Source organism: Aythya marila (assembly GCF_965140915.1).
Source record: "Aythya marila genome assembly, chromosome: 9".
Lineage (NCBI taxonomy): Eukaryota > Metazoa > Chordata > Aves > Anseriformes > Anatidae > Aythya > Aythya marila.
In genome coordinates, this window is record NC_139050.1 from 4,341,649 (window position 1) to 4,360,722 (window position 19,074).

Genomic DNA, 19,074 nt, shown 5'->3' on the forward strand with positions numbered 1-19,074 from the left:
GAGCATCGTCCTCGCTGCAGGGTCGGTGGCAGTGCAGGGGCCTCTGCTCCCAACCTGGGGACTTCTCTGGAGGCAGGCCCAGCGCGTGAAGCACAGGTTGTATGAATTCATGCTACTTCCCAGTCATGCTGAGAGGCATTTCAGGAAATGTTTCATTGAGAGGTGCAATACAGTTTCATAAGAGTGCCCATGAAAATATGTGCTGCTATAAATTCCATGGGGGAGGAGACTATTACTAGTCACAAAATTCAAAGATGTTGCCCATTTTCATTAATTTTTGAGCAAACTTTTCTAATATTTGAATTGACCACTCAGTATTTCATGTTCTGAACACTTCCATGAGTGTTTTCTTTTGTGGTGTATGAACCTTTAATGACCTAAAAGACATATTTTTCATTATATGAGGGCTTAGACAATACAAAATCCTATTCTAATGCTTTTCCTTGTGACATTTTGGCTGACAAGTTCCTGGTTTGCCGATTTTTAATGCTGCTGTTTTTTTGGAAGGTAAATCAGAAGTGATAAATGTGTCCCATGATACAGTGGTCCTTCCATAATTGGTTCCTAGTACTGTACGTTCCTTGTTGCTAAAATTGTACGGATTATGGGGCTGAAGAAGATACTGCTTTCTCCTGGTCCTTTTGAGTGTCCTCCCTCTCCTACAGGACAGTTTGACTTCACTTACAGGAACAATGGGAAAAACCACATCACACACGTGTGATTGTGGATGCCATACAAATACTCTGTTCTTCATGACAACTGCATACCATAGATAAAATGAAAGCCAAAGAGCTGACATGAGGCTGTAACAAAGTGATCTTAAACAAATGCAAATTATACTGAAATAAAAACATCATCGGCATTTGGAAGCTATTATTAGAAATGTCTCCAGTATCAGCACACTAAGTGAGCTATGAGCAGTGCAGTCTGTGAGCAGTGCTACACATCCCTCAGCAGAGCCAAGCATGCTGGTTTGCCTTGGCAGGCTACAAGAAGTGAAGAAGAAAGGCTTTCTGAAAGCCACTTACCATCCTCTGGGAGGAAAAGGTTCTCCCTCCCTCTTGCCTTTTCTCATACAGGAGTTTCCAAACTCTCTTTCCCACTGAAACTCTCGATGGCACTTGCTCTGATGCAGACAGGTCCCAGCCACCCAGCCGGGCAAGGTATTTCCACGCAGGAGAGCGACTCCTAGGAGGCAGCCATGTGCCACAGGTGCAAGTAGCAGAGGGCCATGGTGAGTAGCAAGAGTTACTTCATGGAGTGTTACCTGATAGTCTTAATTTGATGTGGAGATCCTCTTAGCACACATGTGCAAAAGGGGAGTTGTCCAGTGCAGGAGTTCAGCATGAATCAAGTTTCAAAAGCTCTGAGTGCTGAGGACCTTGCTAGAAGCCAACAGGAATGTGCCCACTGGCTTCACGGGTCCAAGAATTCAACTACAGTTTGTTCAGACAAGTAGTAAAAAACACTCAAACATTTTAAAAAACCTTCTGAAAAGCGGTTGGAAAATGATGCTGGACAAGGTTTCTGTTGCCAACTGTGAGCAATAAATGTTGCACTGCACTTAAACGTTCCTAAATCCAGTGGCTGTAAAAGCTGGTAAGCGAGGGTAAAGCTACAGGCTACATCTGCAGCCGTATCTCTCTGTGACAGAGGTACTCTGGAACACTGCTAACACAAAAGACTGAGTAATTTGGCCCAGGACAGTCAGCCAGCTATATAGCTCTGTACTGCTACTCAGTTCTTCCATTACTGCTAAATTCAAAACAACAATTGATTATTAACACAGAGGTGATTAAAAGCATGTTCGGGAACACGCAGCATGTGCACCGTGAGCTGTGAAAGCAGAAGCTCTCCATGCAGCCAGCAGTGCATGGCAACGCTACCAGGGACACTTGATAACATGACTGCAAATTCTCTGGAAGTGCCTGAGGTGTTTTCTAGCAGGTGTCCTACTGTACCAGCAGCCGCATGAAGATGGCTCCTGTGCACTCGCATACTCGCATCACAAGCACAGGCACACACGATGTGCTAAGCGCCACACAAACTGCCCCCTCAGTTCTTCCACAAATTCTTCTTTTTAAGAGACACAAGTAAACTCCCCATTCTCCCCTGAATAGGGAGGGTTATTAACTCAAACAGGCGTAAAAATCTGTATCAATGACCTGCATTAGGCATATGTTTCCACAAACCTTGATAGCAGTACATTTCTGATTGACACACAGAATACACTGGAAGTGGGAGAAAACACACGTGTGTTCTGCTTTCTCAAGATTTTTTCCCTCTGCATTTCTAATGCAATACAAGTCACTAAAAGCCAATTTTCTATTTTTGTTTTTATAGCAACATCTTTAATGTTACTGGCACAGATCTGGAAATCAACATTTGCCAGTTAGCCTGTTATGTCTGCTGTGGCAGAAATAATGTAGGTGTTAGGAACACAGTCTTACTTGGTACTAGAATCCAGGTAATAATGCATCTAAGCACTGGAAAAGGATTCTCCTAGCACACCAGTTTTAATTCTAACAAAATATTTGTGCAGGAAGGAACACCTTGTAATCTTACACCGTATATTTAACATTAAAGGAATTCACTGACACCTGCTATTTCAACTTATAAAACTGCATGTGCATCATATTTTAGGGCTATTATAATATTGTAACAAAGGAACTGCTGTGTTTAGTGTTTTGATTTCCATTACTCTGAATTTCTAAACTTCTAGGAATATGTTTTCTTCCAAATGATACCACTACAGGAAAAAAAAATAGAGTCCGTGTAAAAATTGTTCTACCACTTAATGAAGATCCTGTAATTATACGATGCGATATCGCAAGAGACCTTTTTTAAATATGGGACTCACTTAAAGACTTACTACATCATCTGTGCTCTACGGCCCAACTGATCCACTACTTAAAATCAGTTTAACAGAATCTTTGGAACTCCAAGAATTCTCAAAGATTCGAGATTATGAACAATTAATACTTATCCTAAAATTAAATTAGCAAATGGTTAGTAAACTATCAGCACCTCTGACTTCAGACCTCCAGTTTCAGGATTCATTGCTTCCAATTACTAAATGTCACAGCTACTTTATACAGAATCAGCACTACACACACTCCTATGTCTCGAGTTTTCCAGCTACCCTCAGTTTATTGCTGAGTCTATCAATAAAGCAAACTCTAAATGATAAATTTACCATCCTGCATTTCATTTTCACTCTGACAGTCTGGCTATAGATCTTCCTGACCTTGCATTATTAACATATTCGTAAACTTGTATCTGTCTCATCTAAGCTAATTTTTTTAAGCCAAACAACTGTCTGAAATGTACTGCTTGATCTGCTATTTACACATCCTGTAAATGCTATTCTGTTTAAAGTAAAAGTCTGTAAAGCAACTTATATTAGGCATATCGTGTAAAGTTGTCTCATGCATCTCATTTATGCAGTGGTTCATCACAAAGTGCATTCCTATTGAGATTGCTTATGAAAAATCAAAGCTTAATCTATGCCTTTGCTAAGCAGTAAATGCAGAACTCAAGCAACCCACCATGATACATCCTTTCGCTCACTGTAAAATAGAAAGGAAAATTCAATGTTGTATTAGGTCAGTCACAGAAGAAACAAAGGACAGAATATCCAGACTTTGGTAGAGTTCAGTGATACCGAGACCTCATGCTAACCACATTTTGCAGTACAGCACCTGCAGGGTAACACTTTAACATCCCAGATTACATTAAGATGTTACTAACTCTATCTCCTCACCTTTTCCTTGTGCTGGAGGTTGCTACTTCATCACATGTGTGCCTTAACTGTTCATCAACCAGTCTTAAACAGCAGGATGGGTTGAGGCAGCGACCTCAATGATCACTACAGCTGGCCCTGACTATGACTGCGTAACCATGTCCACAGTACAAAACACCTGTAATTGGTGTTTCTTACTCTAAATTGTGGTAGTTTTGAAAAACTGCCAGACTCTAAATCTCATACTGAAAGGAAGTCTGTCCTCCTTTATGCTCAGATGTGGCATGGAGCAGTGAGAGTTGCTGGTGGGAAAGATCCTTATCTCTGCAAGACCCAACCCTTGCAGGCTGCAAAAGCTCTCATGTAGAAGGGTAGCAGAGTGCACACTCTAGGTCACTGTTTCTGCTCATTCAGCAGCAGCCAAGGAAGACAGAGAAAATAAATTCTGAAGAATGACAATGAGTGCTAACAAGACCAAGACTTTGGAAGAACTAAGAGAAAGTCAACAGTGAAGCCAAGTCTAAAGTTAAAAAAAAAAAAAGTGACACAGAGAAACCACAAAATCAATAAGTTTCTCCACTTTGGGGAACCTAAATTGGACCTCATTTTACCCAAGCTAGAAACACATACATGAGCTTCAGCACTCTTCCTAGTGATGCTAGTATTAGAACTGAATATTTAACTAACCTTCATTGCTATGACAGCTGAAGAACCTCAGCACACCAGTTTTTCAGCAAAGCCACTAAAGCTTTGCATTTATCTAGCATTTTCAAGAAAATGGTCACAAGAATATTTTAAAAATAGTAATAAAAAAAAATAAAATGATCAAAGTAATACAGGAAGGGAGAATGCTTCAGCCCTGAAAGGGCTGGTTTGTGCTTTCAAATCCTCATTCATTATTTAGTGATCTAAACACACTAATACCTCAATTAAAGACTATGAAGTTGCTTTACAGATGAGAAATTTTAATATGTGCTCTTATATTTCTCCTTTTCTAATGGTGAAATTGAGTCAATGACCATTTTCTTACATTACATGCCATTTTTCAAGTATTGCATTGATTGTACCAGAGAAAAAGTTTTTAGGAAAGTATGACTGAAAACAACACAATGAACACAGACGATCTTGTTCTTTTATGTGCTCACATCTTGCTTTTTAAAGACGCATAAAATGAGATTAATAGACAGGGATAACCATTTATGATTCATCACTAACCCCAATTTGAAATGTAGTTAATGCACAGATACTAGGCTTATAAACTGTACTGAAAATGTCTAAAGAATTCGAATGTGAGAGATATCCTTAGTATAAGATAAGCCTTTACTCTAGCCTCAGAAAAACGTCATGTAATCTCATTTATATCAAGAATTGCTAAATAATACAGTACCCAAATCTCATATAGACATGATTTACTGACACACAGAAGAGCTGAAATACAGGCAAGAAAAAAAGGCTGGCAACCCAAACGTCCACTAATTACCACTCTGACTTTTAAGACCAGGCTGCTGGCCCATGCACACACAGCTTGATTAATGGAATGTGTCCTTTCCCCATCCTATTCTCTGTTGAGAAAAAGCATTCCTTGGACATTCCAGTTGTAGCTTATGAGTTAAATGGGAATTTGCTATTGACGTGAGTGAGGTCAGAATTTAACCTTGCATCTTTAAAGAAAAAATGAAAAGGATTTTTTATCATGCATTTTTAGTTCGGGTGAAGGCTCTTCGTAACCGTAGCTGTGTCATGCTAAAAATTCTTTTGTATTTCCTGTATAAGGATCTATCTTCTAAGATTCATTTTTTTTCCTGAGTAGCTACTGCCACTGTGCTGCAGTAACTTAACTTTGCACTGAGACTGGCCTGCCTGACATGATAATACGATGATAAGATTAACTTCAAAGGAAGTAAATTTATCACTCATAGGCCTCAAACAGAAACACATATGATTATCATTGTAGCTCCTATTCAATGAAGAATGAATACATGCTCAACTGGAAAACACGTAATTGGCCCCTAGATTTACAGGGATGTTCTGCTATTTAAGATAACCAGTGCTTTGCTGGCTCAAGGCCAGTTAGCTGTGCCTACATGCAGAGGCGTGGTGATTAATAATAACTTCACAAAGAGCTAATAAATGACTGTTGGCTGTTTCAATAACTGCTTAATCAATCGGCAATTATATGTTACCGTGGACTGCAAACTAAGAGGCAGTTTGAAATCATAGCTGACAACCAGTGTCTGCAATGTTCCTGTTCAACTGACTCATAAGGGATGGTACAGCCAGCTGCTCCTACTGTGTACCTGCACTGCAGAAACTTTTCTTTCCAGGCTGAGTAAGGCCCTTCTTTATCCAGTATTGGTATGTGCGAGATGTTACAGACATAGCTTGTCCCCTAGATTTATTGCAAGTGCCCCAGTGAATGAAGTTGGGGTTTTCTGTATGAGAGTCCAGCCGGGTAAAGGCATCTCCAAACCTAGGAACCCTTGAGCAACACAAGATCCAGCACAAGCTACAGAGTGTGGACTGTTATCAAATATTTTTCAGCTACAGAAAGCTGTCATAAGAAATACAAGCATCTTTGCAATTATTATTTTTTTTTTTCTGAAGAACTGGAAACCTTAAATTAGTAAAAAAAAATAATAATCTTTTAAAGTTCTCATTTAAAATACATGACATTTTTATTTTCATTGTTTAACAAGACAAAATGAGGATAAAAGTAGGTTATCAAAAGTGGGTGCCGGCATTCATACCTCTTCATAGTTGGCATACAGAATGTATATGAATAGCCACACATTGCTAGTGAAAGACTATGAACAAACACACATACATATACATAGATATATAAACATACTATACATACATACATGAGTGAATATACATATTTATGTGCATACAGTATACAGACAAGATACTATACAGGTACAGTAAGTGCAATATACTGTATAAGGCTATACAAACATCGAAAGATTCTGGTGAAATGACGACAACCATGAGAACAAAGCTCGGATGGTTCATGGCTTAACGCAGATGGTGAGGAAAACCTTGCTGTTCTGTGTCGTGTTTTATGCATCAGGCACACACAGTTCAAACAGAAAACGTGGTACAATACATTCAGTTCATATACGGAAAAGGTAAGACAAGTGGGAGTGCATGGAGGTAACAGAAATGTGTATGAGCAGACAGATAAGTTTTTTTCTACCTAGAATACAGAACGTTTGGTTCATTTACAGAAAATGCCTATATATAAACCCATGCTTTCATGAATTCATGCCATTTTTATTTCTACTTTTTTTTTTTTTTTTTTCCTTTAAGAATATTATAAAATTCTTGCCCTGAGTTAAACATAAATACACACAGAAAAGGGAGAAAAAGGAAATTGCATGCTTCAGGTTTTTTTTTTTTATTATTTTATTCTTTTTTTTTTTTTCTTTTAACCAAGGCACAATGTCTTCAATAGTGGTTGCAACACCATTTGAAATAAACTTTTCAATTGTTATTGTTCTGGTACTGCATCCTTCTTAATGTGACTAAGCTAATTGTTTGCACATAAAAGTCTCAGAACAAGTTTTGAAGTGAATTTACAAGTTTTAGAAGAGAATAAGCAAATTTATGAGAAATGCCTTAAAGAGAGATTCCGTAAAGAGGAAGGAATGCTACTAAATGAAATCCTTATAGGCAACTTATGGATGCTTAGGCTGAAATTATTTCACATAATTACATTATATATTTTTTTACTACTGTAAATTGTTACTTATTTGTAGTAGAATCACAAACAATGCTGTAAGAGCTGTGAAAAATGAGATGAAGAACCTCCAATTAATTTTTAGTTTCTTGTTGTAGACAGGATAGGACAGTGATCTCACTAATTCAGTGTTTCATAAGCTGCAAGAGGTATTGCTTAGTAACATTTTTCCAATTAAACAGTAAGACTTTCAAGGCATACATCTCCCCATATGTCTCATGGACCTGCCTAAGTCTTTTATTGGGAATATTAGCTCGTTTCTGTTTCTGAATACATCACATTAAATTCTACACCCCATGCAGAACTCTGACTCTCAAAAAAAAAAAAAAATTAAAAAAAAAAAAAGCCTGGGTGGAAAGACTGTGCTTTGGCTGCTGTGCCTGTGTCTGAGCCCTCTTTGTGGGGTACTGAATGCACGCAGACATACAAAAGTCCTACAAAGAGAAGGTGCAAGAGTAAACCAAAGTTGCTGCCCTGTCATTCAGGACAGGCAGCACCAGGAGCAGGGCACCTTGCTCTTCGCTGCCTCCTTCCATCTCAGCTCCTGACTACTTTCTTTCTTTTTTCTTGATAAAAGCATTGTGTGCCCACACTATGAGGTGCTGATCTGCTTTTGCTTTAAGCATGCTGAGAACCTACTTGCTTTCACTTACAATACAGGACGTACAATGGGCTAGATCTGCCTGTCTTCTTGTCCTCCTACTGATGTAGTCTGTTTTGAACTCCCCACCAGCTTCCAGGGGCTATGGAGTGTAAGTCACTTTCCAGGGAACAGCTGCAGTGTCTTCTTCCACACATTTATTTCTCTGTTGAGCTAAGGTTATTTTTCAAGGTACTGAAAGACTGTCCCAACTCTATCAAAAACAGACACAACCTCCCCATCTCCTCTCCCCAACCCTCCCCCCCCCCTCCAAAAAAAAAAAAAAAAAAAAAAGAAGTAGATAATATCTTGATAATATCTTCTTATGCCTATCCTTTCCATTTCTTTAAAAAGTAATCTCCCAGATCTGTGAAACAACTAGGTAAAGAGTTTGTTGTTTTTTTTAAAAAAAAAAAAAAACATGGAGAGGGAAGTGAAAACCATCATAAACACTGTATTCCATTCTTTGTCAGAGTATTATTGTATTTGAAAAGTTTCAGCTACTTATGTGAGGGAACAAACCTCTTTCTGTACTCTACTGGCAAGCTTACAAGGCCCGTCCAAGAACAACAAGAGATCAGAGCACGAGAATGCAATATTCTTCCTCCCACTCTCTTCCACTGTATCTTAAATAACGGCAGCCAAGCTGGCACTCGAGGAGTGAGGAAAGGTAGGAAGACAAAATATAGGCCTGGTGCTCAGAGATTGCAAGGCCTGATCACTCTGCTCCCATGTCCAACGCCCTCTTTCTGCGGAAGTACATTTCTTAAAGATGGTCTATGTGCCTCAAACTGTGTGTCCTAAAAGGCCTTGACCATTGACACATCTGAAAAATGAGCAACAACGTCGTAGAGGTGCTGCTGCTGTGTGGTCACAGCCCAGAGTGCTCCTGTTCAATACTTTTTGTGCCCGGGAGCCAAGCAGAAGCCCCGCGCTGTCAGCGGCACAAAGTAAGCCACCACCACCGTGCCTGGGCCTAGGAGCCTACTGCGGCCACAGCATGTGCTCGGGCCTCGCCGCGTGTGCTTTCTCAGGCTCTTGAAACAGGGACCCAGCTTCTGAAACAGTGACCTGCTTCTGCTGCATGACCAGAGCAGCTGAATGCTGAAGAAAATATTCTGGGACAGCAGCAGCAGCAGCGGGGCTGTCTGCCAACAGAAGGAGGCTCTGACACGTCTGCTTCCCGTGCCAATCGGTCAGGCGTGCCTTGGAGGTGAGGGATGATGGATGTGGCAATTCCATCCACTTCAAGGTCTGCATTTTCTTTTCTTTCTTTCTTTTTAATAAGAGTTCTCTGTTTGCAGTTTGTATATTTAGAAACTATTTCGCATGGCTTTGGACCCGTTCATGGATTATGTAAGACCAGACTCAAGCTGAAACTCAACATAATGCACTGTGGAGCCTTCTCTACAGCATTAAAATTCCTGTTGTTGCTCTCATCCAAAATGTGACAGTGTTTTTAGCTGGACTAACGACAGCAGAATTTTGCCTTCATGTGTGCAGAGTATTTGTCTTTGCAGGAAAAAAAGATGCTGTAAAGTAATCCAATTGCTCCCTCTCGTGGGCATAGGGCCCTGCTGCACTTTGTAAAGGCACGAAAACATACCAAGAAATTCAGCCTCCAAGCCCTTTAGCAGCGCAAACTCCCCAGACGGGTGTATGGCACAGCACTTCTTTCTAGGTGGTGGCAATCCGTGCGATGCCTCGTCTCTGTCCTGTGAGCGTCTGGCCTGAACAAGGCCTGTGGCTCTGAATGACTCGGATTTTCACATACTCTCAGGCCAAACTCTGAGCAAATCCAGACATCATCTTAAGGTAAAAGTTGGCCCACATCCCATCAGTGAAGTGCCTGTGCCAGGAGGTTCTCTCAGTACTCTACCTTGGGTTCTTCCATGCCTGTCCATCCTCCCAGGTGGGACACAGAGGAGCTTCTCCCTCTCAGCCATTTGCAAAACCAGCATCACAAAATCAGTCTGTGTCTACCTTCTCTTGTTTTCTCCTATGCAGACACTAAAGACATCTCCATGGAAGAGGCAATCCACCTCCGTAAGTGGGACATTTGAGAAAGAGACATAATTTGTAAACTTTTTCTAATTACATTTACCTTATTATCTGGTGTTAGACATCCAAATGCATTTCAGTATGTTAGTGGCATATAAAAGTAATTAAAATCACTGTCAAAGATATATGGATTTTACACCATATAGTTTTGCACTTTCTAATTTCAGTGTAAACCAAAGCTTAAGCAGTCACATATGTACAAATCTATTCCCTTCTACAACTGCTTTCTTTCTCTTCTGTTATGCTGGACTTATAAAACCTTAAGGTAAGGACAGGATTTGTTCTACTAACATTGTCTATCTACACAGATACCTTATTTATGATATTTAGACAACCTTATTTATGGACCTTATTTATGATTCTTCAATGCCACAGATGATATTGTGGTAGATCCTATTGGCCAGTGTTAGGAACACTTTGGATCTAGTGACTATCCCAAGCCTTATTAAAAGTGATGGTTAAACAGAAGGAGTAATTAAGTCCCTTTAAGGAAACAGCATCACAGGCTACCATCCAAAGCAACAAATGGTGTATAGAAAGTGCAGACCAAAAACCCATGAGACTTTACAGAGCAAGAGGCTAAGGTACTGTTCCTGCACTGTGGACATACATTTTGAATGAAGAAAAACATCAAGTAGCAAAAAGGAACAACCACAGGAGCACTGAGACAGAGATCTCAGAGCCACTGCCCTGGCTGAAGGGGAACACAGACTTTACACATAGGAAGGAGAAGAAAACTATCATCACCATGCCATGAATTGTTCTATATGTTTCTACATATCATACATCCAAAATACAGAGTATACTTTCAAAAATGTTGAAAACAAAGGGTGAAAAAGAGACAGAGAGCCATACCAGAGCAGTAATTAGCACTGTAGCTAGGTACACCTTTTGAATAGGAATTTGGGACTGTGCCTCACCTGAGCTCTTTAACCAGCAACCCAGGGGGATCTTTATTTTCCCTCCAGCCCAGAGGGCAGGTATGATAGAAGTTGCTGCTTTCATTGCAACCCCCCTGCACTATTAGAACCATAAAAGCAGAATCATTAGGGTTTGATGTTGCTTTCAGATTATGATTCTTCAAGGACTGCATCCAGCCAGGATTTACAGTACCGAGCAATGACACTCATTTACGCCATTAGCAGACACTAATTCTCTTACTAGCACACTTTTTTTTTTTCCCCCTGTTACAATTTCACTAGTGTTCAGACAGGATGAAAGAGTACTCCAGTCTACAGAGTTCTCCATCTACCTGCAATTACTGTATTTCTTTCATATAATGGAAGTTTAAAAAAGACTGCTGTGATCAGATATGGAACAGCATGGATCTTCATTTATAGATGTTCATTTTTCAGCAGCGGAAGTCATTAAATGTGGCAGCCAGGAACCCAGCCCTGCTAAGAGGCCTAACGAGTGCAGGGTGTTTATCGCCTGCGTTGAACTCCTGTACACTATTGCTGGGGAAAACTACAACTTCAAACTGAGAATAATAGAAGAGCACAGATGCATTGTTTGGGCTCAGAGTAATATAGAGACCATATGCTTTCAGATGCACATTTGCCAACTAAAGCATGATAATGCCAATTCATTGAGGATGCTTTTTGTCTAAGTGCTTTCAAAAATAATTATAGCCATAATAGTAACAAATTAACCTTCTTGCATTCATTAATTACAGGGTGAACACAATGCTTACAAGGCATACAAAGACTATAATACACTTTGTATACACAACGAAGGCCAGAGACATTAAGAACTAGGTTTGTGATAGTTAGTTGACCCAGAACAGAATTACTCATGCACTTAGCCATGAGGCAAACACTTGGCTGCATTGCTGAGGCATGCTCAGTACCTGTCAGGATTCAACTCTACATTACTTCTCTCAAGTTTTGTGAATTTCTTTCGGTGAGCCTATACTGCACTTAAACTACAGGGCATTGTTCTAAGAATGCATGCGGAGAGCAGCTAAATAGATATCTAAGCTTTTTTTTGTGTGTGTCATCGTATTTCCCTCCCACCGTTCTTTTTCTTTACAGCAGAACAGTTCACACTGTGCTTGGGATTTTTCAGCTAGAGTATAAAATTAAATAGCAGTTGCCCTGAGGATAAGGTCTCACATCACTTTTAATGCGAGAAAATTTTTTTCATGATAAAACGTGGGTGTTTTAATTGCATTTTCCTTAGCACCTAAACATTCAGGCTTAAACAGAAGGCTATCTGTGCTGCTGTGCGGAGGAATTTGGGATTTCACTGGTGAGGACGGTGCAGGCCCTAAAGCCAGCGCTGTGCTGCAGGGCGCGGGGACTGCACCAGCCAGGGAGCTGCCACGGACAGGGGCAGTTTGCAGCCACAGCTGCAAACAATCATTTATATTTCATCATTTATCTCCCAGAGACCTGGGGAGAGGCTCTCAGCACACGCCGGGCTTTTCCCCGGGGCCTGCCCCGTGCCGCAGGGGGGCTCGGCGAGGGCCGTGGCGCTGCCGGGGGCCGCCAGGCGGCGCCGTCGCCTCACGGAGCGCCGCGATCGGACTCATGGCGCCGGGCCGCGCCGCGCCGGGCCGGGCCGGGCCGGGCCAAGTCGGGCCGAGCCAAGCCGGGCCGGGCCGGGCTGAGCAGGGCCGCTGCAGGCGGCAGCCGGCGCCTGGTCGCCCAGGCTTTGCTCCGCCCAAGCGGTGACACGACAGAAAGCGCAGAGGCTGTGGGAATGGGCGGGTGGCACTTGGTGCTGATGGAAAGACTTCAAAAGCGTCCTTCAGCTGCGGGCTGGAGTTGGAAGTTCTGCTTTCTGCTTCCCTGCAGGCCTTAATATGTGCACAGTAGAAAACTACACTAGAAAAGTCCTGGTTTCTTGCTTTCAGGACTGTGCAAAGCTCGCTTGTCCATTTCCTTGAATCAGCTTTGGTAGTGGATTCAAACAGCAAAATTAAGTATCTGCAATTCTTGCCCATCAAAGACACCCACTCCAATAAAGCGTTGGCAGAGTCCCTTCCTTTGGTGCGAGGCCACCGGGACGTGGTCTGCTCAGTGGGGTGTGCGGGCCCCCTCCTGCAATCCCGCACCCGACAGGGCACGGGCTGAAAGCTCTGCCCAGCTGCTGCGGACACTGCCTCGGTCTGCTGCAGGCTGGGGCAGATACCACACGTTTTGAACTGCATTTTGGGAGAAAAAAAAAAAAAAAAAAAAAAGCCACACACGCACAAAAAAAAGTTAAGCGTTGATTCACTTTTCTAGTCTTTTCACTCTGTTCTTGCAATGGAAGTTGAAGCTCCTTCATAGCTGCCCACCTATCTTTATTCCCTCCTCTAAATTATTCCTTCTAATCTCAGCACGGCTTCTGGATTTTACTTTGATCACCACTGTTATGTTTAAACCTTCTTTCCTTGCTTAAATTGGAGATAGGTATCAGTGCCCTGTACCCCCCACCAGAAGACACCAGGCCTTGCAAGGCATGCTTGCCTTCCAGAGATTAGAACAGCACACCTCAAGGAGACAAAAGTAAAGGGACTAGAGTGCTGTCTTCCCACTGAAAAGCAAGTAACTAACTGGCAGCATGAGGAGAGGCTGCATATCTGCAGATAAGGTGCATAGTTTTGTGGAAATGTCTGAAAGCAGGCTCTGCTTCACAGAAAAGCTGACATATTGAATTGTAGCTATCAGGGGCTTTGTTATCAAAGGGTGTGTTTTCCCTGAGGTTGTGGATCATATAAACATGTGGATCTTTCCTTCAGGATGCGTCTATAAACATGTGCCATTGTTCTGATATGAAGCTTAATACACATGGCTATGGCTGTCTACATCTTAATGAAAATAAATTTCATTTTGCAAAATTTGTTTGCCAATAAATAAATAAATAAAACAAGAGATAGCTATATCAGCTACTTTTCTTTAAAATAGAATTTAGCAGATTTGTATGTGTGTGTGTGTTTCAGAGAAGCCTAGCAGTGGCCTAGAGATGGCTTTATGTGCATTAAAAATATGGATGCAAGATACTCAGCTATCCAGCAGGGGGACGTCCACAGTACAGGTTGCTTGAAACATTTTACTCTACAAATAAGCATGCTCAGTGCACATACATCCTTTATGTCACATGGATTTTTGATTTCTATGTAATCCTTTGTTACCCTGAGATGAAGACAGAGAATGACAGGAAGCAGGGAACCATCAAATCATTGCAGTGGTATCCATGACTCCAAATCCTTCTTACTTTTCACAAGTGAAAAATTTAGTTCACTAGAGGTGTGCCCTGCCATGCTTGATTATTGGCCATTGCAGGGGGGCAAGAACACCTGAGCATGTCTGCTACAGAAGCTGCAGCAATATGGGAGATCATTTATTTACTGGGGCATCCTGGGACCATACTTGATTTCTACTTTATGAACCTCGTGATCTGGTTAACTTCTGTTTTGTCTGCTTGGGTGGCTACAAAAGACTGGTACTTGTTTGCATTTCAATATAATGGTCAAATTCAGATGGACTTCCACTGTTTCTAGTTTTATCCACACATTACTTGGTATCTAAGGTGCAACTTTCTTTACTTTCTAGAATGTTTTTCCATTCCCGGTAAGCTCTCTGCTAACATTGGAGAACCTCTATAGCGGAACACATTCTGTGATATGTGGAACACCTCTCCACTACTTACATTCCTCTCTTTAGGATATATGTTTATATTAGGATATGTATTTAGCATATATAGCTATTTGCCATTTTTGTAACTCAAAAATATTCCATACATCTGCCATATTATATTTTCATGTTCACAGTTGAATTTTGACTTTTTTTTTTCTATTTCCTTAATTTCAACTTTTTTCTTATACAATTAATAACTTTAGTTACATGATATATTTTTTTTTTTTTTATCCTTCACTCTAAATTTAGTTAATTCACGACTTAATCCAAGGTTGTGTCCTGCAACCATCTTTCAAAATGCCCTCACTACCTTCTACTAAAGTAGTACTTCTGTACTACTTTACCAGAAATACAGAACAGCATGCTCTCTGCCTCTGCGTGTCTGGACTGCTGGTCACCACTTCTAAGTGTTACTTTTAAGTGTTCTTCATCAGAGACCAGCCACATAATTAATTGTAAGCCCTTTATTTATAAGTGATCACTGTAATGCTTACCATTCATACGCCATAAATATGTTCCATAAATATTATCTGGTTAATCCTCACAACTCCTACACCATTCCAGAAGCAAGAAAATAAGGCATACAGGAGTTAAATGCCAACAGTTATAAAATTAGCCAGTATTTGTTTGAAATTCAAATTCAGGTTTCTTCAGTTCAGACCTTCTTTGAGTTACTAAGCATTCTTACCACTTGCATGAGTCATTCTGTATTAAAACTGATGAGCCTTGGAGAGCTCGGTTGTACATCTAAATTTTTCTCAAGTTAAATGCTTGAAAAATATTAGTTGGGGATCCATGAAGATTTGAGAAAAACAATCAAAACAGTATTCTGCCCTTTCCCAGCTGTACCCCTCTACCTTGAATCCCTGTGGGAATGTCAGCTGTGCCCATATCATCAACACAGAGGTGGATGACAAGAAGCATCCTCATAATCTTTTGGAAAGCGTAACTGCTGATTATGATGTAGTTAAGGAAACCATATTAATATAATCAATAGCCACAGCACACAAAAACAAATACAGTGTATGCCACAATCTGTCTGACTCAGAATGGGTTAACAACCCAGGCATTTCCAAACACATTTCACCCATCATAGACTATTTGCACATGAAGATAGAGTAGGTGTATAAAGAACGCAATTGAAGCAATGTTTGTGTCAGCCAGGGAGATAATGAGACTTCTGCCTTTCAGCTGGAATCAGGGTCAAATCCACACCTTTACAAATTTATGCATTCATAATAAATGGCAATTTAATAGATTGATAGTAATAAATTGACAACTGGAGGGGAAGATGAGCAGAAATAAAGCTTTTACCAGTTTTTGTTTTTTCTCACGAAGCCATGCCCATACATTATTCAATTAACAAGAATACCCTCTACAGTCACTTGAAAATTCCTCTTATCATCTTTGTTCCTTTCTTCTATATAAAGTGAGGTGGATTTTTCCTCCACAGTTTCAGTGAACCCTGACTGCAGCTTCTAAGAGGCTCATTATCTCTTCTATCACATCGGCTTCTGCTTTCAAGGCTTATTGTTTAGTTCTTAATATAAATTGAGAGACTAAAATGCCTTCAAAACACCCAAGGTGCCTTTGCCACTGAATATCCAGCAAATCATCATGTCTGACGTGAGACTTGTTTTATCAAAAAAGGTGTACTACATGAACACCAGGACACTCAAATCCTTTGGAAGTAGTATTACCTTAATTTCTTCCTTCAATAAGAATAAAAATTAAAATAAATACTTGATGCACTATTTAAATAGGCTGTCATTTTGAATCTCCATTATGTATTTGCTTTTATGTAAAATATGTTTTAGAAACATGCAAGGCATTGTGTCCAGCAGGACTCTAAAGTAATACAGTAGCTTCAGTTTTGCAGTTAAATAATTTTAACCAGTATGGACTAGGCTACACAACTATAACCTTCCTAACAAGTACATGATGCTCTGGATTGAGTAAATTGACCTTATTCTTCTGGTCTCTGCTTTGGCCAAGAGCTTCTTGAAGCAACTCACCAAGCTACAATAAACTTAAATAGGGAATTACATGTGAAGTAGTGGTAAGGGAGTTTACCACTCAGATCTCATTGAAGTTCAATAGGATTATGGGAACTAATTCCCTGAAAACCAATTGAAAATTTACCATCTAAATAAGGGTGCTTGTGTGTGTGTGCATACCTGTATGTGTGTGCACATATATACATATGTGTTCATGCCTCTGTACACGTACACCCACACACATACGCAGGCTTGTGTAGGCCCATACGTGTGCACACACGTGGTACAATACGGGAATGCTCTGAGCTTGACAGAAGGTATTCACGTTATGTTTAAGTGAAACCTTTCCTCTCAATTACTACTCTCAGCAGTTCGTTCTGTCAAACTAATAATACAGGTCTGTGCAGCAAAATGATACAATATCAAGTATTAGCATATAAAATAAAGGTAAGTATAGGTTTCCCGTGTCTTTATTTCTTTTCCATTTTCTCTCTGTTGGAGAAATTTGCCAAACCCAAACACTTCTATTTCTTTCTTAAGGGTCTGTGTGGGATTATTGTCTCTGATGGGGGAAAAAAAGTATCTCAGTTTAAGATATGAGGAGAATTTTACCCCTTTAGTTTGTTGTTTTGTTGTTGTTTTGTTTTTTGTTTTTTGTTTTTTTGGTTCCTAACAATATACAACAGATATAACTACAGCAGACTATTTCATAGTCCTGTAAGCCTTACATGGCCTAAAGCTGAAGAGAGTCTAGCTGCCTTAACTAAACAAAACAACTTGCTGTAAGAGCAGTTTTCAGGACAGTGATAAATCACAGTGTAATACAATCATGCACTGAGCTCAAAACAAATGTAAGACTGGCACAAATATTATAGTACGACTGGGCAGAAGTCAAAGGTATGTACAAGTCATTGACAAACATTGGTGCAAGTGCTCTAGACGACATTTAAAAGAAATTTACACTTAAACACAGATTAAATTTATCAAAGTTTGATAAATTTTAAAGACAGTAAAAAAGTACAGAAAACGTGAAAAAATAAAAAATCCAGTGAATCCATACAGTACAATTTTACTACATTTATATTACAGAATGAAGACAGAAAAGGATACAAAGAATTAAGAGCAAAGAAAATTCTACTGGCTGCATCCAGTGGAATTTCGTTGCCAATGAGAGATGCGCACACACAAATGCACGCAGACGCACAGAAAATAAAGATAAGAAAACAAAAACTCATCTACTGTAACAAATGACAGACACAGAGGTGAGAAACATTTGGCATGTTGCAGCACATGGAGTCATTCACGATTGGCTAACGATGGTACCTGGCTCGGCTGAAGGTCACTGGCTTGCCTGAGCGGAGTAACGGATGGAGGAGGCACACCTGATGTGGACGCAGACCGACCTAATCTGCAACTTGCTTTAGGCTCTGGGAGAGAAGAGAAAAGAAAAGAAACCAGTGAATTGGAGGCCGGTTACCGCTGCATTAATTGAAACATGGTGGACCCAGGATTCACTTGAAACGGAGTCTCCAGGCTTAGTTCCAGTTCGTCTTGGGCATTTGGCCCAAAAGTTGGGTTAGAAGAAGGGGGGTTAGGATGGAACCCATCCAACATCCCAGCTTCTCTCCTTGCTCTCTATCATCTCAGAAGCTGAAGTAGAGAGTATAAAGCAGCAAACAGACAGGCAGCATATAAAAAACTTTCTCATTGCTCTCCTCCTAAGGAAGGACTGTACAAAAGCAGTGAAGATACTGTGGTACTTTGGATTTGGAATGACACCAAAATCTCTAGGAAATGTGTTAAGAGCAATAACTTGACAGACAAGAAAGCAGGAAGAAAGGAGAGAAATTGGAACTTCAACAGTTCCCCTGCACTGAGGTGATTACAGAGGCCTTGAATAGAAGGGAGCGTTCAATTCCAGAGAGGAACTGAGCAGAAAAAAACATAGGTTTTGCATTTTCCCTCTGTTGTCCATGGAGGCATTTCCCAGAAGGCTCCCCACTGATTCCAGTGCAGCCTACTACTGTTAACATCCTGCCATGAAGGTGACCGTGCAGCTCAGGAGTTCTGGAGGGTTTTTGTGTCTGCGCTATGCTGACACCAGTGTACTACCCCACAGTGTTCTGTGGGCTAGCCCCACGTCTGGTCTAGAAGAAACTGCTGTTTCCTGAGAAAAGGGGCTGCCTGTTTGTGCTTGAGAAAAACAGCTGTTCCTACACTTCGCGTTTATGGCTGAGGAAATATCTCCTTGCAACCTGTGACTTCTGGCT

At 40.6% G+C, this 19,074-nt stretch overlaps 1 protein-coding gene across 1 annotated transcript in view; it reads right to left on the reverse strand.

Annotated features, from left to right (window-relative positions):
• The window catches only part of NYAP2 (neuronal tyrosine-phosphorylated phosphoinositide-3-kinase adaptor 2), a gene marked incomplete at its 3' end in the record, with an annotated part of 128,438 nt that overhangs the window by 5,966 nt on the left and 103,398 nt on the right, over window positions 1–19,074 (reverse strand). The window contains exon 5 of the mRNA XM_082766846.1: window positions 18,128–18,231. Within this exon, the coding sequence (XP_082622972.1) occupies window positions 18,128–18,231 (104 nt within the window). The remainder of the gene's footprint in view (window positions 1–18,127; window positions 18,232–19,074) is intronic.